Source organism: Theropithecus gelada, chromosome 17 (genome assembly GCF_003255815.1).
Source record: "Theropithecus gelada isolate Dixy chromosome 17, Tgel_1.0, whole genome shotgun sequence".
In the NCBI taxonomy this organism is placed as follows: Eukaryota; Metazoa; Chordata; class Mammalia; order Primates; family Cercopithecidae; genus Theropithecus; species Theropithecus gelada.
The window spans coordinates 49291722-49316012 of record NC_037685.1 but is presented as its reverse complement, the minus strand read 5'-3'; the positions used below and the strand labels follow the sequence as shown (position 1 = coordinate 49316012).

The 24291-nt window shown below is 49.2% G+C and overlaps 1 protein-coding gene across 1 annotated transcript in view; it reads left to right on the top strand.

The window, feature by feature from the left end:
- Positions 1-302: 302 nt before the first annotated feature.
- The window catches only part of RAB20 (RAB20, member RAS oncogene family), a 36074-nt gene continuing 12085 nt past the window's right edge, over positions 303-24291 (top strand). Inside the window, exon 1 of the mRNA XM_025364404.1 lies at positions 303-834. Coding sequence (XP_025220189.1) covers positions 663-834 — 172 coding nt within the window. The 5' untranslated portion in view covers positions 303-662. The remainder of the gene's footprint in view (positions 835-24291) is intronic.

Genomic DNA, 24291 nt, shown 5'->3' with positions numbered 1-24291 from the left:
CAGACGCTCATTTAAAGCAAACTTTTTCAATGACCTTGAGGGTGGTTGCACTTACACGCACGCGGAGAAGCAAATCGACCGCAGCTGGAAAGGCGCTGGGTCGAGCGTGAGAGGAACACGCTCTCACGTGTTCCTCTCCTAAAGGAGCGTGGAAGAGAGAACGGGGTTCCCCAAGGGCCCCCGCCCTTCCACCTCGCTCGGCCCCGCGGCCAGGCTCCTCGCACCGCAGCCCCGACCGTGCGGAAGCGGAGAGGCGGAAGGTGCGCCCAGAACTTTCATTTTCCCTCCTGCAGCCGTCCCGAGCCTCGGCTGGAGAACTCCCGTTCTTGCGAAAGCGCGAGGTCCAGCAGGGGCGGGGTGGGGGCGGTGGGGGGAAGGGGATGGGGCGGGGCCGGGGCGGTGAAAGGGCCCGGGGGGCGGGGCGAGGCCGCCGCGGTCCGGGCCCCCGACGTGCGCTCCGGGCTCCGTAGCCAGCTCCTGCCCGGGTGCGCACACGCGCTTCCTCTCTTGCGCTCCCGGGCGTCCGGAGGCGAAGGTCCCGGAGCGTTCCCGAGAACCGGGTCGCGGCGAGTCCAGGGTCCGCTCCACCAGCTGCGCGCGGGGCGCACGAGCCGGCCAGCCTCGGGGAAAGGGTGCGGGGCGCCGGGGGTTCCTGCGGGAAGATGAGGAAGCCGGACAGCAAGATTGTGCTGCTGGGGGACATGAACGTGGGGAAGACGTCGCTGCTGCAGCGGTATATGGAGCGGCGCTTCCCGGACACGGTCAGCACGGTGGGCGGCGCCTTCTACCTGAAGCAGTGGCGCTCCTACAACATCTCCATCTGGGACACCGCAGGTGAGGCCGGCGCCGCCTGAGCCACGCCGCTCTGGGGCTCCGCCGGGGACCGGGGGCGCGGGGCTTCCAGCAGGGCACCCGGCCGCGCACAGGGTCCCGGCCTCGGACAGCAGATGCCTTCTTCTCGGGGTTTCCCACTCGTCCTCCCTTGCTGGTTGGGCTGAGCTCTGCCTGCTGAGCCACTCAGTGACCTCAGCGACAATCCAGTTTGCAGAGAACCCGCTGGTCACTTGTGTACCTCAGCGGCCTTTGCTCCCGCGCCCCGCGTTCCTGCTCTGCTGCCCTGGGAACCAGAGACGCTCCTCGGTGGCTGCTTTGTTGGGTATTTTCAGTTTTTACGTACCCGTAGGAACAGGATCTCCTTTAAGATTCACTTGAGGGGTGAGCAGAGCTGGTGCTATTAGCCCCTTTTTAAGAAAGAGTAAAATGAGGCACAGAGTGTTCCCCTGCTGGGTTTACTCAGGAGAGAGGAAATGGAACTGGAGCCTCCGGACCTCTCAGCCCGGAGCATATCTGCCTTTTACAGTTAATCTTCTGCTTGATCTTGGCTCAGATACGTCATATGGGTTTGGAGTGACTTCCGGTGGAAGCATTTGTAAGATAGGTAATGAGTTATTTTTAGTGTGTAGTATTTGTGACTTTTCAAAAGTACAACTTAGAGGATCTCAATTCAAGCTTTCTGTTTAACACTGGAAAATAACACTGGTGATTGTAGCATCCTTACAAAAGAATAAGATATTGTAAGTGAATGAAGAAACTGGATTCGTGTGACACATTTTCAATGAGTGTGAGTTTTTAGAAGCCTGAAACTCTGAAAGTTCTGACTTCTTTTATGTCAGCATTTTAAAAAGTCATATACCCAAAGGCCCCGTCCAGAGTTCTTAAATTGCCATCTTGGGTGCGACAGTATGCTGAATAAACAAGATGATAATTAATTCTCTCTTTAAAACTGAATTAACGAAGCTCACAGAAGTACTTCCAGTTCTCCCCCTCCCTTTTGCCTTCTTTGATGCTTGCTTTTTCATTATTATTATCCCAGTTAACATCGTGACTAGTTTATTGGCAATCATCTTGTGAAAACAATGTCCCCCAGGTAAGGAGGTGCATTTCCCTGATCTTTGCTCCAGTTCTGTCTTCCGCCCCAGGCTGCAGGTGAGGTTTACTGAGCTGGCTCCCTCACACTGAGCGTTTGTTAACGATGGAACGCATGCTCTAGAAGTCAAATCGAACCCACTTCACGAACCCAATTTGCTTTTCTACAAAGTCAAATGGAACCTAATTTGCTTTTGTACAAAGATTTGCCCCTCTGCTGCTTTCACTGGCTGGCTGGGATTTACTGCTGCCCTTGGTTTACAAGTAGCAAGGTTAATGTAGGAGTGTTATTGGGGGACCCAAACCGAAACCCCTGTAGTGGCTGCCGTTGGAGGCAGACTCTTACCACACGGGGTGTTTCTGGAACAAGAGCTGCCCTGCAGTGCTAGAACAGCCCCTGCATTGGAGGGAATGAAGTAGCAGTTTTGTTTCGACTGGCCTCTTGCTTCTTCAGCACCAAGGACATGATGCAGCTGGAATCTTGATCACCAGAGGATTTGCAATTGTGCTGATGTGATGCCCTAGATGTCTTGAAGCGTTCCTGGGGGCAGCAGCTCATTTCCTGGCATCCGAGGCTGCTGCTGCTTGTTCGAAAGATCCTAAGGGTGAATTACTAGAACTCCTCAGAACAGAGGGTGACCAGGCCCCTTCTCCACATTCCTGACTTCCTGTGTACTCAGGCGGCCCTGGCCCAGAGTTGGCAGGGACACAGGCCACCCTTGCCTGCCTCCTCAGTGGCCTGTGGCCTGACTGGGTACTTGAAGGGAGAAGAGAGGTAGGAACAGATACCTTTTCTATAATTGTTGGAAATTCAGATTTTAACTTTTAGGGGACCCTATTCTTTTCCTTCTTTTGTTTAGCTCCTAAACTTTCTCTCCATCCCACAAACGTTGTTTTTCAAGTTGTCTTTGTTGTAATTGTTATAACCGAGGCAGAACGATAAGGACCAGCTGGAGGAGGAACCATTTTCAAAGTTGCTTTTAGCAACACAAGGCAGGGTGGGCTGGGGTGGGGGTGTAGGTGTGCAGAGGGTGACAGGATGTTTAATAGTAAAAACGATTGCACGGGGGTCGGTGTACACCCAGTGCCTGGCTGCTTGTAGCCTGTAAGGCAGGATGGAGCTGAAGAGGGAGAAGAGAGTTGGCAGGGCAGACGTACATTACCCTATTCCATTGACACGACAGCCCTCCAGAGGGAGATGTGATTATTTGCATGTTAAAGATGGGGCCGGGCGTGGTGGCTCACACCTGTAATCCCAGCACTTTGGGAGGCCGAGGTGGGTAGATCATGGGGTCAAGAGATCAAGACCATCCTGGCTAACATGGTGAAACCCCCTCTCTCCTAAACATACAAAAATTATCTGGGTGTGGTGGCGCACACCTGTAGTCCCAGCTACTCGGGAGTCTGAGGCAAGAGAATCACTTGAACCAGGGAGGCGGAGGTTGTGGTGAGCCAAGATTGTGCCACTGCACTCCAGCCTGACGACAGAGCGAGACTCTATCTCAAAAAAAAAAAAAAGAAAAAAAGATGGGAAGACAGGACCACATGGTGGCTCCTGCCTGTAATCCCAGCACTTTGGGAGGCTGAGGCGGGCAGATCACCTAAGGTCAGGAGTTCAAGACCAGCCTGGCCAATGTGGTGAAACCCTGTGTCTGCTAAAAATACAAAAATTAGCTGGGTGTGGTGGCTGGCGCCTGTAATCCTAGCTACTTGGGAGGCTGTGGCAGGAGAATCGCTTGAACCCTGGAGGAAGAGGTTGCAGTGAGCCAAGATTGCGCCATTGCACTCCAGCCTGGGTGACAAGAGTAAGACTCTGTCTCAAAAAAAAAAAAAAAAAAAAAAAAAGATGGGAAGACAGCAGAAGTTAAGTGGGATTTAGACCTTGGTTCATCCAACTCCAACTCACTTGTCTCATTATGCCGTTTTAGGGGGCACTTGTCGCTCCCAGCCCTCGTCTAATTGGGCACACACATGTGGAGTAGTTGCTATGCATGGGTGGGCACATCCAGGAAGCAAAAGGAGGTTGCCCAGCGAGGAGGCAGAGCCCTAGAAAGCATACGCCTGTGCTCCTCTCTGTCTGCTGGTTGCTCAGGACAGTCCAAAGTGTTGCCTGTTGTTGGCAAATATAAACTGAGCTTCCCTGGTGCCAGACACTGTTTGGGCCCTTGTTCCACAGCAGTGAGCAGGCTGGCTGGCCGCTGCTCTGCAGGCTCTGGATTCCAGAGGAGGGGGAAAGGCAGGCAAGAAGTGAGTGGTACAGCTTCACATCTGATCATTACTTGGAAGAAAATACAACAGGCTGATGAGAAAGCGGCTGGTGTGCCCAGCACAGACCTGGTCCCCAGAGCCCTGGAGACAGAATGCCCTCCACATTTGTTTTCCTTCCCTTCTCAAGGCCGTGGCCTGGTGGGTGGTGGTGGGGCACAACCTGGCTCACGTTTGCATACCCAGCACTTGGCCCTTGAAGAGCCAGCTTGGAAGGCAGCGGGGAGCCCAGACTTGAGCCGCTTCCCTATGCTGGCATCCAGCTCCAGCTGTGTCTCTGGGGACTGGGTGTTGGAGAGAGTGCATGCATTTTGCATGTGGAATGGATGCATGTCTGTGGGAGCCTGAAGCCAGGCTGTGACAGACAATAGTGGCCACTGCAAGGATGAGACATCCTGGTCTCTTGAGAGTCCTCTGGCCTTTGGGTCCTTCTGAGGCACCAGCAGAAGGTTATGTGGCCACGCCAGGGCCTCCTCTCCAGCACAGGCATTCCGGATGGTGGGCCTCCTAGTGTGAGCCTCCCAGCAATGTGCCTGACTGAGGACTTCCCACATCACCAACTCCTGCTCCTCTTCAGCAATTCTTCCCTCATCCTATCTGTTCTTCCTCATCTTAATATAAACAGCCAGAAAAATCCGCACCTTCAACACTGTGCTTGGAAATCTCCTCAGCTAAATATCCAACTTCATCACACATGGTTATGCTTCCCTCACAGCTGTGGGGCACGACTCAGCTGAGCTCTCTGGCACCACATCCTCACTCCTCCACTTCCGATAACGCAGTCCTCATTCCAACCCCAGGCTTCCACCTGTAATTGGCTCCTCCTGGTGGAGGTGTTCACTCTGAGGATGCAGGTTTTCTCTGCTATGCTTCTCGCTTCCTTCTGATTCCTCACCAGCAGGGCTGTTCATGTGCATCTTCCTGCCAACCATCTGTTTAGGCCAATCCAGGCTGCCTTCTCATGATCCTCAAATCCTCCCAGATCTGCCATTGCCCAGTTCTAAAGCCGCTTCCATGTTCGTAACAGCCTCTCTCTGCTCCCTGTTCCAAAATCTGTGTCAGTTTCCTATTGCTGCTATAACAAATTAGTTACTTAAAACAACACAAATTTGCTGGTCATGGTAGCTCCTGCCTGTAATCCTAGCACTTTAGGAGGCTGAGGTGAAAGGATCGCTTGAACCCAGGAATTGAAGACCAGCCTGGGCAACACAGGGAGACTGTCTCTACAAAGAATAAAAATGTTAGCCAGGTGTAGTGGGGTGCACCTGTAGTCCCAGCTACGTGGGAGGCTGAGGTAAGAGGATTTCTTGAGCCTGGGAGCTTGAGACTGCAGTGAGCCATGATCATACCACTGCATTCCAGCCTGGGCAATGGAGCAAGACCCTGTCTCAAATAAATAAATAAAAATTAAAACCATAGATTTATTGTCTTTAAGTAGTCCAGAGGTCAGAAGTCCCAAATGAGTCTCTCACTGGGCTCAAGTCAAAGCTTGCAGGATTGCATTCCTTTCTGGAGGCTGAGGGAGGAACCTGTTTCTTAGACTTTCCTGGCTTCTGGAGCCTGCCTGATTTCCTGGCTTTATCCTCTCTCTGAAAAGGCAGTCCGGTTAGGTCTGTCCTCTACAGCATCCCTCTGAACCAGTCCCTTTGCTTCCTTCTTCTAAGGGTTTAAAGGACCCCTGTGATTTTGTGGGATCCATCCTGGTCCTTGTTTTCAGGGTGGCTGACTGGCAGGCTCAGCGTCCCTCACCCACGTGACGTGGGCACAGGTTCTGGAGATCAGGGCATCTGCTGACCACAGCTGTGGCCGTGGCTATGTCACCTCCTTTTGCATCTGACTCCTCCTGTATAATAAGGGGAGAAAGGGGCACCTGTCTGAGCATTATTAGGAGTCAGCAAGTTAAGACTGGCAGAGTTCTCAGAACAGCAGCCAGAATGAGGAAGCACCATGTGAGTTTTGCTAAACAAACATTTGTCTCCTGGCCTTGGGTGCCTGTCACTGAGATTACACCAGCAGGCATGTTACAAAGGGAGGAGGGAGGCTCAGCTGGGCCCCCAGCAAACAAGTCTGTAATAAATGGGGAGGCCATGGCGAGGGGAGGGAAGGTGGGGGACACTCGCGGTGGCCATGGTAAAGAGTGAGAATAAAAGTCGTCGTCCGCCATCCGAGGGCTCAGCAACCTGGGAGACCTGGCCATATTGAATTTCTTCCTTCGCTGTTTGCAGTCAAGCAGGGGGCTGGTTGATGACTGGTTTCACCCACAGAAGGCAAAGGCTGATTCACGTTTGCACTTCCCTGGCATCCTCTGCCCGAGCTGCGAGGAAACAGTTCCTCTATCTGTCTCAGCTGAGCTTTGGCGTGAGCCTTGCAGACCCCAGCGTTCTTGGTGCCAGAACCCAAGGATGGGTGGATGGCAAAGATGTGGAAGAGAGATGGGCCCAGCCTCTGGCCTCTTTAGAGGATGCTGATGGCTGACCCACCTGAGAAGGGATCAGGGTGCAATGGCCCTGGAATCTGTGTCACAGAAGGCAGGACTGAGAAAATGGGGGGGTTCTGTGGTGTGGAATAGAGAGGACTGGAGTCGCAGTCCCAGGAACTGTTTGCTGGAAGGTTGTCATATGGAAGAGGAATTCAAGCCTCATTTGAGTTCTACTGGGGCACGTTAGAGTAGTGGGGGGATTTGTGGCGGGAGAGCAGATGTGGCCTGTGTGTAATGGCTGCCTCCGAAACTCGTGCTTCCAACACTTACAGTAATTGCCACTGTATGCAGCTTCCTGCCACGTGCCAGGCCCTGTGCAGGCTCCATACTCCTGGGCTACCTCCTTTTCTCAAACCTCCGCCTGGGAGGCGTCAACGTTGCCGTCCTACAGACTGGGAAACAGCATCTTACAGAGGGGAGGCGGCTCCCACAGTCAATCCCTGACAGTGCCAGGGCCGCTCAGCTTCATAGCCTGGTCTTCCTGCCCTTGGGAACCCAAGGTCTTGATGCTGCTTGGCTCAGGACCTAAAGTACGGGTTTCTCCGTGGATCAGGTCCCTCCCTCCCAAGCCGAAATGCAAGGATTTTTCAAGGAAAGGCTCATGATGGATTTAGGATCTCAGGTTCTCCAGGTCCTCTCTGGCCTCAGAGATGCTGTCAACCCAGGCTGGGCTCTGCAGCGAATGAAGATGCTGCTTTGCTCATGCAGGCTCTTTCCTAAGCCCCAGGTGAGATTCTGAACAATTGGTTTAAGAACTTTCTCTTTATTTGAACAACTGCAGTGCAGCGCAGGAGAGGATGCTGGAGTTTCCGGTTATGGAATCTTGGTGCCTGGAGGAGAGAGAATGTGAGTGCTCGTTCAGGTGAAGTTAGCTAAGAGATTGGCCTGCATCCTGTGAATGCAGACTGCTGTCTGCCCGAGGCAGAGCCCAGGTGGCTTTTGTGAAGGACAAAGGTGGCTTGTGGGTGAAGGTGCTGAATGAGAGGGACAGTTCAGCTCTGAGGACCGTGAGCCCCCACCTCTCTGCTTCCAGTCCACATAGAAGCCTCAGCCTCCAGCCCCATGACAGCTGCTCCTTAGGGAATGGGTGGAGGCTGTGTCATATGTGTTGCTGCTTCAGGTTGGAATTGTGGTGATGCTGTGGGTGGGCCTGGAGAACAGCTCTCTTTGGCAGGGACCACATGGGTGGCTGAGGGTCCACACTTTTGACTGACGTGAGAGGACTGCACATTTTTTAAAAGCCTTGAGAGATTGGTGCAGAAGTGAATGCACAGCCTGCAAAACACGTGGAGCCAGGGGGGATTTTATTTATTTATATAATTATTTAATTTTTTTGAGACAAGGTCTCAGTCTGTTGTCCAGGCTGGAGTGCAGTGGGGTAACCACAGCTCACTGTAACTTCAACCTCCCAGGCTCAAGCAGTCCTCCCACCTCGGCCTCCTAAGTAGCTGGGACCACAGGTGTGCACCACCATGCCTGGTCAATATTTAAATTTTTTTTTTTTTTGTAGAGACAGGGTCTTGCTACATTGCCCAAGCTGGCCTTGAACTCCTGGGCTAAAGCGATCCTTCTACCTTGGCCTCCCAGAGTGCTGGCATTACAGGTGTGAGCCACTGTGCCCAGTCAGGAGTCAGATTTTAGCTGGCTTTCCTATTATATTAGTTTCTGTTTTAGCCTCACTCAGGAGAGGCTTCTGAGTGGTTTTTGAGGTCTTAATATGGTGACCCTCAACCTGACAATTAGTGTTTGTGTGACTGGAGACCATTTGGTCAATTACATGGTCTTTCTACAGATCCGGGGCTGACGCAGGCCTGCTGCTGGTTGTTGTAAATAAAGTTTTATTGGCACAGCCACATGCATATGCATACACTTAAATGCATTGTCTATGGCTGCTTTCACCTTGTAATGGCAGAGTTGAGTCATTGCAACAGAGACCAGACAGCACTGAAAGCCAAACATATTTACTGTCTGGCCCTTTGCAGAAAGCATTTGCTGATCCCTGGTTTAGGTTGTGTAAAGGAGATAATGGCAAAAAACATTTGCTGATCCCTGGTTTAGGTTGTAAAGGAGATAATGCTTCTCTAGCAGTCTGTTCCCATAGGTATAGACACTTCTAAAAAGGTTTAACATTCAGCAATTGTAGGACCCCAAGATCCAGTTCAACTCAACAAGCAGCTCTCAAGTTTCCACTGTGTGTGTGTGTGCTGAGCTAGAGTGGAGTGAGGGTGGATTTAAGATGGACATCAGCTCCTACTGAACGAAAGATCTTGGGAGAAATGCCAGTTAAGGTTTGTATCTGGAAGGTCAACCTGCAAAACCCCAGGTGCATGTGGGTCCACATGGTCACCTCTACGGAGGACTTTGAACGGGTGCCTTCTGGGTGCAAGGCTTCATTTGTAGAGTTCCTCTGCTTTATTGACCAGCAACAGTGGCCTGAATATGAATGTGGGTATTAAGATAGGGGAAAGAGAATTAATTGATTGTCCTGGCCTCAGCAGGAGTGGACAAAGCGACATTATACTCGGAGATTGCAGAGCACAGTGGCCGCTTGCGAGCAGTGTGCGCTGGGAGGCTCGGCCCACAGCCTCCTGGAGTGGCGCCTGGGAATCCCGGGGTGCCAGGGGACCTTGCGGGCTCTTCAGTGCGCTGTGGTTCAGGGGAAGCTTAATGAAGGTCAACTGTGTTTGTTAACGAGCTCCTAAGTCGCATTGAATGCCTTTGGGAGACACTTTCACGCTTTGTTATCTTTAAGTTCTCTGGAGAAATAGAAAATTTTATTTATTTATTTATTTATTTATTTAAGATGGAGTCTCGGTCTTTCATCCAGGCTGGAGTGCAGGTCTTGGCTCACTGCAAGCTCCGCCTCCCGGGTTCCCACCATTCTCCCGCCTCAGCCTCCTGAGTAGCTGGGATTACAGGCGCCGCCACCACGCCCGGCTAATTTTTTGTATTTTTAGTAGAGACGGGGTTTCGCTGTGTTAGCCAGGATGGTCTCGATCTCCTGACCTCGTGATCCGCCTGCCTCAGCCTCCCAAAGTGCTGGGATTACAGGCGTGAGCCACTGCGCCTGGCCCTATTTATTTATTTTTAATTTAATTTTTTTTTTTTGAGACGGAGTCTCCCTCTGTTGCCCAGGCGAGAGTGCACTGGTGCGATCTCGGCTCACTGCAAGCTCCGCCTCCCAGGTTCAAGCGATTCTCCTGCCTCAGCTTCCTGAGTAGCTGGGATTATGGGCTCCCACCACCATGCCCGGCTCATTTTTGTATTTTTAGTAGAGACAGGGTTTCACCATGTTGGTCAGGCTAGTCTTGAACTCCTGACCTCAAGCAATCCGCCCACCTTGGCCTCCCAAAGTGTTGGGATTACAGGTGTGAGCCACCGCGGCCATCTTATTTATTTATGTATTTTTTTGAGACAGGGTCTTCTTCTGTCACCCAGACTGGAATGCAGTGGTGTGATCTTGGCTCACTGCAGCTTTGACCTCACGGGCTCAAGCAATCCTCCCACCTCTCAGCTGGGACTACAGCACCACCACCCCTGGCTAATTTTTGTATTTTATTTTATTTTTTATTTTTGTAGAGACACGGGTCTCAGTATGTTGCCCAGGCTGGTCTTGAACTCCTGGGCTCAAGAGATCCTCCCTGCTTGGTATCCCCAAGTGCTGAGATTACAGGCATGAGCTACCATGCCTGGCTGAAAATTTATGATGCCAGATCAAAATTGCTCTTCTTTCTGTATTGAGATTTCATATAACATCCCTCTCCAAGAAAAAGAAATTTTGTACAAACATACACACATGTACACACACACACACACACACACACGCACGCACGCACGCCTAAACAGCTGTTGATTCTTAGGATAATGGATTCATCACTGCGATGACAGAGTTCCGTGGTCCAGCTGGCCGCGAACGCTGGCCCAGGCAGGTTCCAGCTTCGTTTCAACCCTGGCTTCCCTGGTGCTGTCTCCTCTGCACCTCACTGAGGGGTCTTTCTGCCAGGCCTCCTGGATCTGGTCAGCTTCCCTGCCCAGAGCCCCTCCAGCACTCCCCAGCTTATCACTCCTCTTGTCTGCCTGCTAGCACCTGAGCCCTGATGCAAGATTTGCAGTTCGTCCTTTTCTCTGTTCTCACAGGGGCTTACAGCGTTTCTGTCTCCGGGACTGTCCCCGCTCCTAGCAATTCCCAGCTTGAATTTTATCCCATCTTTCAGTGAAGTATTTCTTGGTCTTTGTAGCAGAGGGAAGAATTCCTCCTTTCACCAAACTGCTACAAAGTGACCTTGCACCCATAGTACATACTGCTGGTTGTCTGTTTTTCTGATCTCTTTTTCTTTCCTTGGATTTATAAACTCCTTGGGTTTTACTCACTTCACGTTTTCCATAGAATGTAACATTTTGCTCTGTGATATTTTTGAAACTAAGTTTTTGCTGAAGGAAACTTTTGAAAACGGTGGGAAAAATTCAGAGAGTGACATTAGCAGTTTCGTTTTCTTAGCGATGTATTGACCTTGAATGATAAAATGAGTGTGGAAATATAATTGTCCTGAGTGCTGTGACACAACAGGCCATTGTGTGCGTGGTAGGGAACTGTTGGTCCGGGGCATTAATTATATGGTATCCTAAAAAACTTCTTTAGTCGCTCTTGATTTCTTTTGAGTTCAGTATCATTATAAATCTATTAAAAAGACTAACACACCAGGACCGTGCTTCTGGGAAGATGGAAAAGATGTATTTTCCCCTACTATTCCCTCTAATTACAGCCAGAAACCTTGGATTTTATATTAAAAGCAAATATAAGACTCTGGCAGGTGGCAAGGAGAAGGCAGATCCACTAGGGACCTCGGGAATGTGTTTCAGGAAAAACTCTAAACCCAAGTTTCTCCTTTGCTCTCAAAGCGCCACAGCAATCATTGACCAGGAAACTCCTGTGACCGAAGGTGCAGGGTTTTCCCCACACACCACGCAGTGGACACCAGCTGGGTGTCCTCCAGTTTAATTCCAACACTATCCACCTGGAGGTAGCGTCTCATACCACAGGGTGAGGGCTCAGTCCCACAAGACGGCCCCTTCCTTCCCCTCAGTCTCAATTCCAGGCCTCTGGAATTTCTGATACACCGGCTTCAGGTGGGGGTTCCCACGACCCCCTCTTTGGGTTCAATTACTTTGCTGGGAAATGGTTATGTTTGTTTACTGGTTATTAGACAGGATATTGCAAAGGATACAAATGAACAGCCACACGAAGAGACACATGGAGCAAGGTCTGGAAGGGGTGCCACGGAGTTGGGGTGCCACAGAGTTGGGGTGCCCTCGTGGCATGGGGGTGAGTTCTTCTTCACCTTCCTGTCAGCCTCCACGTGCTCGGCTTTCTGGGAGCTCCCTGAATCCTGTTTTCAGGGCCTCTTATGGAGACTTCATTGGTTGTCTGTGATGGAGGCATGGGCATCATGTCAAAATGTGATTGGAAAGGCCGGGTGTGGTGGCTCAGGCCTGTCATCCCAGCAGTTTGGGAGGCTGAGGAGGGTAGATCACTTGAGGTCAGGAGTTCGAGACCAGCCTGGCCAACATGGCGAGACTCTGTCTCTACTAAAAATACAAAAATTAGCTGCGCATGGTGGCGCACGCCTGTAGTCCTAGCTACTCAGGAGGCTGAGGCGAGAGGGTTGTTTGAACCCAGGAGGCAGAGATAGCAGAGGTAGCAGTGGGCTGAGATTGTGTCACTGCACTCCAGCCTGGGCAGCAGAGCAAGACTCCATCTCAATTAAAAAAATTAAAATTAAAAAATGAATTTAAAAAAGCGTGACTGGATAAAAAGGGTGCAATCTAAGCCCAGCAAGGCCTGTCTGTTCAGATTCCTCAAGGCTCTCTGCAGCATTCCTTCCTCTAGGGTATGGGGCAGGCCCTCTCTGGGAGGAGGGTCTAATGACCCCTGTCAGATTAGAGTCCTGCCTGGGCCAGGTGAAAGGAGGGCAGGGGAAGGTCAGAGAGAAAGATTTTGTTCCTGAGGCCTAAGGCACCCAACATTATAACAAAAGACCGTAACAATGGCTGTAAGAATCCTGAGCTAGGTGAGTTCCCTGGATTCCAGATTCAGGGCTGAAGAAGCTAGAAATTCAGAAATGCCAAAGGGCACAGGCAAAATGAATCTGCATTCAGGAATTCAGCTTTTGTCTGAAATATTCCTTCCTGCTTAACCCAAGCTGATACAAATCAACACACTTAACTTTTAGTAGCTTATATTCTAACACAGACCAAGCTAAGCTTGGAGCTCCAAGCAAAGCATGTCGTAGATGTCAGGCCTCTGAGCCAAAGCCAAGCCATCGTATCCCCTGTGACTTGCACGTATAGGCCCAGATGGCCTGAAGTAACTGAAGAATCACAAAAGAAGTCAAAATGCCCTGCCCCGCCTTAACAGATAACATTCCACCACAAAAGAAGTGAGAATGGCCGGTCCTTGCCTTAAGTGATGACATTATCTTGTGAAATTCCTTTTCCTGGCTCCTCCTGACTCAAAAAGCTCCCCCCCTGAGCACCTTGTTCCCCCCCCCCCCCCCGCCCCCGCCCACCAGAGAACAAGCCTCCTTTGACTGTAATTTTCCCTTACCTACCCAAATCCTATAAAACGGCCCCACCCTTATCTCGCTTCGCTGACTCTCTTTTCGGACTCGGCCGCCTGTGCCCAGGTGATTAAAAAGCTGTCTTGCTCACACAAAGCCTGTTTGGTGGTCTCTTCACACGGACGCGCATGACAGTAAATATTTGCTGATTTGTTTTGTGGACTCACAAGATGCTGATGGCAATGGATATCTTGCCTCCCTCTGGCCTGGCCGCTGTCCACACACTGGTCTGAAGCCTCAGCTACCTAGTGCTAGGGTTCTGCAAGGAAGTCAGGGCAGTGTCCTATGAAAAACTGGCCTGGAAGGTTTTGAATCATCACACGCATGTTCAGGCCTCTGGGTTCTGTAGGGACCCAGCCCTTACCTTGCTGGGGCCCCTGGGCTGTGAGAGTAACAGGCATATATCATGCTTCTGGGTGCCAGACATCACACTCAGTGCCTTCTGGCATTGTCTGTTGTTCCGGCATCCACTTTGTGTGCTTGGTGTTATCCTCACCTCTCGGTGCACATGAGGAAGCTGAGGCCCAGCGAGCCTAGGGAGCTTGCCCCAGTTGCACTCCAGGTTGGGGAGTGCAGCTTTGAGGTGGGTTTTTGTCAAAGTCCACCCTTCCTGGCACTGAGCTGGTTAAGAGGCTGCGATGGAGCCAGGACCCCTCACATGGGAGCAGTGTACACAGACAACCCCCCACCCATAAAACAGGAACAGAACAGACCTAACCAAGAAATCAGGTGCGCCCACCGTGCTCCCCTGGTGCCTTCATGAGGATGGAGGCGGGTGAGACTGAATTGTGGACATTTTTAGAATGACAGGAGTTTTTTGCGGTTTTTTTGTTTTTGTTTTTGTATGTTTTTGAGACACAGTTTCATTCTGTTGCCCAGGCTGGAGTGCAGTGGTGTGATCTTGGCTCACTGCAACCTCCACCTCCCAGCTTCAAGCAATTCTCCTGCCTCAGCCTCCCGAGTAGCTGGGACTACAGGTGCGCACCACCACACCCGGCTAATTTTTGTATTTTTTGTAGAGATGGGGTTTCACCATGTTGGCCAGGCTGGTCTTGAACTCCTGACCTCAAGTGATCTGCCCACCTGGGCCTCCCAAAGTGCTGGGATGACAGGCGAGAGCCACCGGACCCGGCCGAATCATGGTGTTTTCTAATCTATCATTCTGCCTTGCATTATTTAAAAATAAAAAAAAATTGTTGGATCAAAAAGATGTAGCATTCTAACTGAAGTTGCCTTGAGGATACAGTGTCTTTTATTTTTGTACTCTGTTGACTAGGTTTCCTATTTATATTTTGAAAGTTCTTGATTTTATTACTAAGAGCCTTCAGGGCCATAAAGAGTTGCTCTGGTGGTAGATACACAGTTATAGAATACCTGCTCCAGGAAACTGTTTGTGCCCCAGGTTATATCTGAAATGCTTACCTATATTTGAAAGTAAGTGTTTAGATACAAAGAATAAATGGGACGGCCTATTTGCAATATTGTTGTGTGGGCTGATTAGCCAGCATTAGCCTGTGGGGTCACGCAGTCTTCCCAAGACTGAGGTTCCAGTCTGCAGACTTTGGCCTTATATTATAGCTTTGGCCTTAAATTATAGCCGATGCTTCCACAACACTTAGTATGTGCCAAAGGCTATGCAAAACGCTTCCCCATTTTAGCTCCTTTAATCCTCTCTGGGACCGTTGTAGGTAGCAAGGTTTTTCTCCAGGAAGTGGTGGAATGGGATCTGATCTGGGCAGACCTGCCCAAGGACTTATGCACTTAATCTCACCACGCCTGCTGTGTCCTTCATAGAAGTGACTTCTGTCCTAAAGTGAGAGTGAAACTGGAAAAGAATTGCTCCAGGTATGCATTTACTCACACAATGTAATAAATGTAGGTCGGGCTACATTCTGTTTTGTGCATGGGGTGCCTGTGAACTAGAAAAGTCCTGCTGCACCCAACGGTGGTAAATGAAAAAGAGTTTCAACCTGTGGCCTGTCTCATCACTAACAAGATCAGTGTATTCAGATTCCTGTTAACACTTTCCCCAGGTAGAATTACACGCGCTTCATTCGCGTAGGAAGCTTGCTGCACCTCGTGTCTGAGATGCGCTTTCTCATTTATGCAGAGCCAGCTGGTTCAGTGTGTTTGAGGCAGGGGTCCGTTCCCTTCCCTGACCTTGGCTGCTCTAGCTCAGGACAGTCTGGTTAGAGGAGGCGCCGTATAGACCGCTGTGATTTGGCACAGCAGTCAGCTTCCTGGCCTTGACTGGTGGCATTCCAGGTTTCTGACAGACGAGTCCTTGAGAAGGAAGAACACTTTCTATTGTTTGTGGTACAAAAGTTCAGCTTGGCCAGGCATGATGACTCACGCCTGGAATCCCAGCGCTGTGGGAGACTCAGACGGGAGGATCCCTTGAGGCCAGAAGATAGATACCAGCCAAGGCAACATAGCGAGACCCTGTCTCTACTAAAAATTGAAAAAAAATAGCCAGGCATGGTGGTGCACGCCTGTAGCTTCAGCTACTGGGGAGACTGAGGTGGGAGGATCACTTGAATCTGGGAGTTTGAAACTGCAGTGAGCCGTAACTGCACCACTGCACTCCAGCCTGGGCAACAGAGTGAGACCCTGTCTCAAAAACAAATAGACAGACAAACGACCCAAAGAACAAAAAACAGAAGTTCAGCTTGTACTGTTCACAAATGCTCCAGGTCAGTTAAGATTTGTGAGCCTGTGTGTCACCCAATGCCATGCCATGACACACGCTTAGTGGCCCTGTCACACAGACCAAGGGTGGCCTGCAGAGCCGCTGAGTGCATCAATAAAAAATGAGGCATATCTACTTAGAAATGGAAGACTCGTGTAACCGTGCTTCCCTGTGGGTTGGAACTGCCTTTCGGGACGCTACCATCTCATGGCATAACTTGAAATGGCTTACGTTGCCCAAATAGGTGAGTTTGGGGTTGTACCTTTCCCTCACAGCTGTATTTGGCATCAGCAGGTTTTCTTTTTAGATGAATCAGTTGGAGCACTTGTAGAAAACAAGATGAAGATATGATCCTGTCTCTGAGTCTCAGTGACCTCGTCTTAAAACTGTAGTAGTAAACTTTATTTCCAGGGACAGCTTAAATAAGATGACAGATGTACAGGGGCCCAGCATGGTTCTCGGCTCTCAGTAATACAACGTCATCTTCTTTCTCCTGGCACATCGTAGGTTCCCTTAACCTTTGTAAAGGGTGATAAGGATTAAATGGCTGAGGCTTTTTCTTTTTTTGGTGCCTGTCTCATGGGGTTCCTCTGCTATGTGAAGGAATCACTTTCAGAATTATGGATTGGAACCGCTCTGGTTGGACATTGACGTTTCGTCTGCTTTACTGTATGCTTGGTCCTGGTTTCCGAGTGAAGACTACAGGATCCACGGTGTTTCTGTGGAGTCAGATCATGACACAGGAATGTAGCGCTCAGAAGTAAATGCAACATTTTCCCCCACATCAAGGCTCTGTAGTGATTAATTGCTTAATAATAGAGAATGAAGGACTGTAAAGAGGTCCTTAACATTACAGGGTGTATTTTATAGACTCCTATTGTGTCCTTTTAATATGTTGCTTTGTATTTCCTTCTTTTTGAGGGGCAGTGCAGGAATTTTATCATCTTCCCGAGGCGGCACTGATGCACTTCTCTAGACTTGTCCACGCTCTGGGGGGCCCATGTGTCCACCTCAGTCACCACCTCAGCACAAGGAACTTCAAGCTCCTTCTAGTTTTAATATCCTGATGTGTGTAGAGTGAACACTCAGTGAGTGTGAACTTGCTCTTTCGTTTATTCAGCACTTTTTGGAGGACTGCCCATAAATCAGACGCTCTGCTAAGCATGGGCAAGTGGCAGCAGATAGAATACACAGCCCAGCTGGGGAGACGGACCACAGACAAAGAGCATTCACAATACAATTTCTAACACGGGCTGTGATGAAGAGTAGGGGGTGCTAGGATGGGCACTAATTTGGGAGATCTAATTTATTTATTTAATAATTTTTAAGTTTTTGTGAGTACATAGTAGGTGTATATATTTATGGGGTACATGAGATGTGTTGATATAGGCATGCAATGCATGATAATTGCGTTGTGGAAAATGGGGTATCCATCCTTCAAACATTTATCCCTTGTGTTACAAACAACCCAGTTACACTCTTAGGTATTTTTTAATGGAAACTGTGTTAGTCCGTTTTCATGCTGCTGATAAAGACATACCTGAGACTGGGAAGAAAAAGAGGTTTCACTGGACATACAGTTCCACATGGCTGGGGAGGCCTCAGAATCATGGCGGGAGGCAAAAGGCACTTCTTACATGGTGGCGGCAAGAGAAAATGAGGAAGAGGCAAAAGCAGAAACCCCTGATAAAACCATCAGATCTCGTGAGACTTATTCACTACGACGAGAGTAGCGTGGGAAAGATTATGCCCCCATGATTCAATTGCCTCCCCCTAGGTCCCTCCCACAACATGTGGGAATTCTGGGAGATACAATTCAAGTTGAGATTTGAATGGAGACACAGCCAAACCATATCTAAGACCTACCTGAGATTTGAGGGTGTGTGGTGCGTCACTTTCCCTCAGTGAGGCACTTTGCCTGTGTTTCCACTCTCACTGTGGCACTCCTCTCTGGTTCTGCATGTGTCTTCCTAGATGTCACCCTCCACAGGCTCTGGTATTCCTGTTTGTCTATGCCACACGTCTCCATGCCTTCTTGACTTTGAGTTGGTTATGACCTAGGCCTGGCTCCTTCATTGAATGAGTTAAATGAGATCTTTAATGTGTCTTTAGTTTTACATCTGTATTAGAGTCATGATTTTGCCCTTTTTGGAAAATTATTTTTTAACATGTGTCAAGGTAGAATTGCTTTAAAATCCCACTCATAGATTCAATGCAATCACTATCATAATTCCAATGGCATTTTTTACAGAAATGGGAAAAAAATTCTAAAATTTATGTGAAACACAAAAGACCCAAAATAGCCAGCAAAATTCTTGCTCAATTTTGAGCAATAATAAAGCTGGCAGCATCACACTGCCTGACTTCAAAATATGCTACAAAGCTATAGTAATCAAAACAGCATGACCCCAGCATGAAAACAGACACATTGACCAATGGAACAGGGTAGAGTGCCCAGAAACAAATCCACATGTTTACTGTCAGTTGATCTTTGACAACGATGCCAAGAACCTTTGGGGAAACGACAGCCTCTTCAATAAATGGTACCAGGGAAACTGGATATCCATATGCACAACGAAACCAGACCCTTGTCTTACACCATATACAAAAATCAGGCTGGGTGCCTGTAATCCCAGCACTTTGGGAGGCTGAGGCAGGTGGATCACTTGAGGTCAGGAGTTTGAGGTTACAGTGAGCCGAGATCACACTACCACACTCCAGCCTGGGTGACAGAGTGAGACTTTGTCTCTAAAATAAAAATTAAAAAAAAGTAAAATGAGCAAAAGTCCTGAACTAAATAGACGTTTCTCAAAAGACGACATACAAATGGACAACAGGTATAGGAAAAACATGTTCAATATGACTAATCACAGAGAAAGCCAGGTTAGAAGTACAATGAGCTGTCAGGTCACATCCGTTAGAATAGTTGTCATCAGAAAGGCAAAGGGTAAGTGCTAGTGAGGATGTGGAGAAAAGAGAACCCCGCACGCTGCTGGTGGGAACGTGAATGGGTATGGCATGGTGGAAGACATGATGGTTCCTCAAAAAATTAAAACTAGAACTAACAAATGATCCAGCAATCGTACTGCTGGGTATCTATCTAGAAGAAAGGAAATCAGTATTTCTCAGAGACATGTGCACTCCCGTGTTCACAGTAGCCAAGATACAGAATCAGCCTAAGCTTCCATTGATGTGCACGGATCAAGAAAATGTGGTAAATATACACTGTGCAGTACTATTCAAGCTTACAAAAGGGAAATCCTGTGGTTTGTGAACCTGGAGGACATCATGGTAAGTGAAATAAGCCAGATACAGAAAGATGAATACCACATGGTCTCACTGATGCCTGGCATCTGAACAAGTTGAACTCACTGAGGCAGAGTGGAGTGGTGGTTACAAGAGGCTGGCAGGTGGGTGGGGAAAGGGAATTGGGGAGCTTCAGTTCTGCAGGCTGAATCAGTTCTTCAGGTCTAACACAGAGCCCCAGGCAGGTGACTGTAGTTAACAGTACCATGTGATAGGCTTGAAATTGGCTGAGAGTGTGGAGTTGAAATGTTCTCACTGGACACCCATGGTAACTACGTGCAGTGATAGATGTGTTAATTAGCTTAATAGGGGTAATCATTTCATAATACATCAAAATATCATGTTGTACATCTTAAATATGTACAAATTTTGCTTGTCATTTATACCCCAGTGAAGCTGAGAAGAAAATACAGCAAGTGTTCTGATTAAAAAAAACAACAACAACAACAAAAAACAAAACCAACAAACACCTTTATTATTTGGCAGTTCCTTCCCCAGGCTGATTGCACCCTGTTCCTGTTGGTGGTGATCACTGGTTACTGTCTCTGTGGGTGAGCATCTGGGGTCTCTCATTCCAGATGTGTAAAATGTGGACACAGATAGTGGGGAGAAAGAAATGCAACTGTGAGTAGGTGTATGTGTGCATGGCATGTACGTGCATGTGTGTGAGTGTGTGTGTGTCTTGACACTCTGCCTGACCCATGAAGTAAACTCGCAGTCAGCTCTTAGGGAAGTCTGTGGAAGGAACACTGACTTGGTTAAAGGAATCAGATCCAGTTGATTCAGGGACACTGAGGAAGCTGAGCCCCAGACAGGCGAAGGGCTCTGGCCCAGATAATTCCACTTATACCAAGATTAGGGCAGGCAGTTCCCTGCTAACCTGGCTGCTTGTCCTGGAAAATGAGAAGTCAGAAGGAATGGAGGAAGTTTTAAATACTTTCCAAGTTGACATTGTCACTGGAACTCTTCTGGTGAATCTTGTGTGAATGAGAAGGTAAGAACGAGGTGAGCTTTCAGTGTGGCAGTTGTATTGCTATTGTGCCTGGGCTGATAACAATTTCTGGATTGTTTGAAGACACTTTGTTCCCATTTGCTAAAGCTGTTGCCCTATTGTTTACTTAGCCAGGCACTTTTCTACAGCAGTTGCAAAAGCACATTCGAAACCTAATTAATTCCAAATCTGATTAACTCTGGCCCTACCCTGTGCCACAGCCCCAGGCGGAAGGGATGTTCCTAAGGCCTGGGGGTCAGCTTTCACTGCTTGAGGAATCTGTTGCTGCGCTGCGACCTGCTGTGACCTGTGACCGTGACCAGGTGGACAGTATCAGAGGAAGGCAGGAGAGTGGTGAGGTGTGAAAAGATCAACTGTCAGGTTTTATTTAGAGTGAGGGGTGGTCGACTCTCACCTTGGGTTGATGAGAGGCTGAAGCGTGGCTGTCTCCTCCTCTGCAGCGTCCTCAGGCTGGCAGCAGCAGAACCCAGGACCCAACCAGGCCTCCTGAGCCAGATTCTGCACTTTAACCCGATGGCCAGGTGACTCCCATTCCAGGGGCGTAGGCAGCTGCGCAGGGCTTGCTGCAGCCCAGCAGAGACGAGCCCTGTGAGGGTTGGGCAGCAGAGAGCATGCTGTTCCAGCTCCTTGCCGCCTTCGTAGACACCATTTTGCATGAGAGAGAGAGATACGTACATATTCCGTATATAATGTGGAGGTTTTTATGGTGGTATAATATACATAACAAAATTTACCATTTTAACTTTTTTTTTTTTTTTTTTTTTGAGACGGAGTCTCGCTCTGTCGCCCAGACTGGAGTGCAGTGACCGGATCTCAGCTCACTGCAAGCTCCGCCTCCCGGGTTTACGCTATTCTCCTGCCTCAGCCTCCCGAGTAGCTGGGACTACAGGCGCCAGCCACCTCACCCGGCTAGTTTTTTGTATTTTTTAGTAGAGACGGGGTTTCACCGTGTTAGCCAGGATGGTCTCGATCTCCTGACCTCGTGATCCGCCCGTCTCGGCCTCCCAAAGTGCTGGGATTACAGGCTTGAGCCACCGCGCCCGGCCTTTTTTTTTTTTTTTTGAGACGGAGTTTCACTCTTGTTGCCCAGGCTGGAGTGCAGTGGCGCGATCTCAGCTCACTGCAACCTCCACCTCCTGGGTTCAAGAGATTCTCTTGCCTCAACCTCCTGAGTAGCTGGGATTAGAGGCACCCACCACTCCGCCTGGCTAATTTTGTATTTTTAGTAGAGACAGGGTTTCACCATGTCGGCCAGGCTGGTCTCGAACTTCTGGCCTCAGGTGATCCACCTGCCTCGGCCTCCCAAAGTGCTAGGATTACAGGCGTGAGCCACTGCACCTGGCCTCCCTGTTTAGATTTAAAAAGTTTTCTTAATATGATATTTATAATTAAGTCTTGACTTTGAAACAGGTTAGAACGTGCTTTGAAAAGAGCTGAAATAATTTTAGTTTTACTTTATTTGGAGACGTTAGCAAATACCTGCACGTTTGATAATCTCATTCTAAAAATTCATTGTTACAGGATAACAGAGTATCTATTGAAGGTAAAGGAGATTGGATTAGATATGCTGGCATGTGCCAGTGTCTGTTTTAAAGCTAAATCTGTTATATAAGTGTATTTTTTGGGACTTGCCTGTTTTTGTTAATATCGGAGTATTAAAGAACATCTCTTTGAGTAATTTGGTTTTGTCATTGAACTATTTTTAGTAAATTCATGTCTGAAGAGTGACGTGATTTGAGAACTAAGCATCTTATTGCTTTACATTAGTCATTTTTCCAGAAGCCAAGTAATGAGCCACAGGTTTGGAACTACTTTATCTGCAGGTAGTGATTTGAGTGGTTCATATGGCCTAGGACTCTTGCTTTGTTTTTAGTTTATCCTTCAAATCATTGAGCAGAGACAACAGAAATGACACATGCAGGTTTGGGTAAAAATGCAGTGATGTGGCCAGGCGCAGGTGCTTGATTGAGCCGCTCGTTATGTCTAGGAGATGGTGTTGGTCCCACCCTGAGGTTGGTCTGTCCATGACGAGACATTTTCCTCCTCATGAGTTTAGTGGCAGCTTCCTCTTCAAGGCGCGGACAATTGATGGCTTCTTTGGCTGGACAAATCATTCGTTTTTCTTTGATAACTTTTTCAGTCGTTACCGCCTCTTCTCATATTTCTGAAGAAGGACAGTGAACTGGATAACTTCTTGTGTAAATTGGGTTAGAGGGCGTTGGTTATTCTTATACTAGTGGCATTCGGTTGATGTAAAGCAGTGAAGCGGCCAGGCGTGGTCGCTCACGCCTGTAATCCCAGCACTTTGGGAGGCCGATGTGGGAGGACTGCTTGAGCACTGGAGTTCAAGACCAGCCTGGGCAATAATAGTGAGACCCCATCTGTACCAAAAAAAAGTAAAAATAAAAATTACCCAGGTGTAGTGGCGCCAGCCTGTAGTCCCAGCTACTTGGGAGTCTAAGCAGAGGATTGAACCTGGGAGGTCACAGCTGCAATGAGCTACGATTGCACCACTGCACTCCAGCCTGGGTGACAGAGCGAGACCCTGTCTCAAAAAAAAAAAAAAAAAAAAAGTACAAGTAAAATAAACATAAAAACAACCCCCCACCCCGAAAAAAAAAAAGCCATTTTAGATATTCCTGTGCATGTGATTTCTGTGAGCTGTAACTTGTTTCGGGAAGCTGACGGGCCTGGAGGTGACCCTGCCTCCTCCTCTCTGAGCTTTGGTTGTCTGAGTTCAGTGTTCTCTGGCCCATCCTCACTGACTTCTCCTTTAGTGGAGTTCACTGAAGTTCATCATCATCTTGATTTTCCCCCGCTTTCCTCGGGGAGAGGAAGTGGGGAGGCAACGGAAGCAGAAGCTTGTCTTGGCTGCCTGACTCTCACATGGACCTTGGTGAGAGGAGACGTCATTCTTCCTGACTTCCGGTGCCTGTCTAGGGGGAGGCCATCCACCTGCCGCCCAGTCCATGCTTTAGTAGGGGTCTGAGTCACCAAGCCCCACGAAGTGGGGGGCTTCAAACAGCAGAAGCTCATCCTCTCCCCATCCTGGAGGTGGGGTCTGAACTGGCATCAGCAGGGCCGTGCGCCTCGGGAGGCTCCAGAGAGAGGCTGTCCCCGCCACTCTGCAGCTCCTGACTCGTGCTGGCCATCTTTGCCTGCGGAGCTGTGGCTCTCATCTCTGCCTCTGTTTCCCTGTGGTCTCCTCCCTGGGGGTCAGCCTTCACATCATCTTCGCCCGTGTGTCTCTGTGTGTCTTCTCTAATAAGGACACCAGTTAGATTGGATGAAGGGTCTGCCATACTCCATGGGGTCACATTTTAGCTAATCACTTCTGCAAAGACCCTGTTTCCAAATGAGGCCACATTCACGGGCCTTCATCAGAGATGAAGACTTGAACATATATTTTTTGAACCCATAGTAATACATTTATGATTTCATTTTTAAACAGAAAGTGGTGTTTCCTGCCCTCTGGCTCACCTTCAAGGAGAGAAATGAAATCCATTTCTGTGTTCGAAGGTCCTGCGCAGCTTCAAACAGGACCCGGAGCCTCGGGCACTGCTGCTGGGCTGAGAGCTTGGTGTGGTCCATGGGCGCTTAGCAGCGTGGGTCCAGCCCCTGCGTGGAAGGCCTGGGCCCGGCGTGCGGGTGCGTGCGGTGCTTCACGGCTGCCTGTGAAAAGTTAGTCACTGCACGGGCGTTTTGTGGAAGGGCCCAAGCCGTGAAGCACTCAGAGCAGGCAGGAGGAGGAGAGGTGGAATCTAGAGAATGGGCTCCAATCCCGCCAACAGAGTCTCTGAGCCTCGACTTGCTGATCTGTGAAAATAGCAAACAGAGACTTCCCAGGGTGATCTGAGGATCCACGAAGACGTGACCCACGCAGTGGTTGTATGAATTAGCCCCGTGCGTTATTTATTCATTTCTGTAACTTCACATCTCTGTCATGCCTGTTCCGAGTAGCCCGTGAGTGTCTGCTGTGGTCCAGGAGCTGTACCTG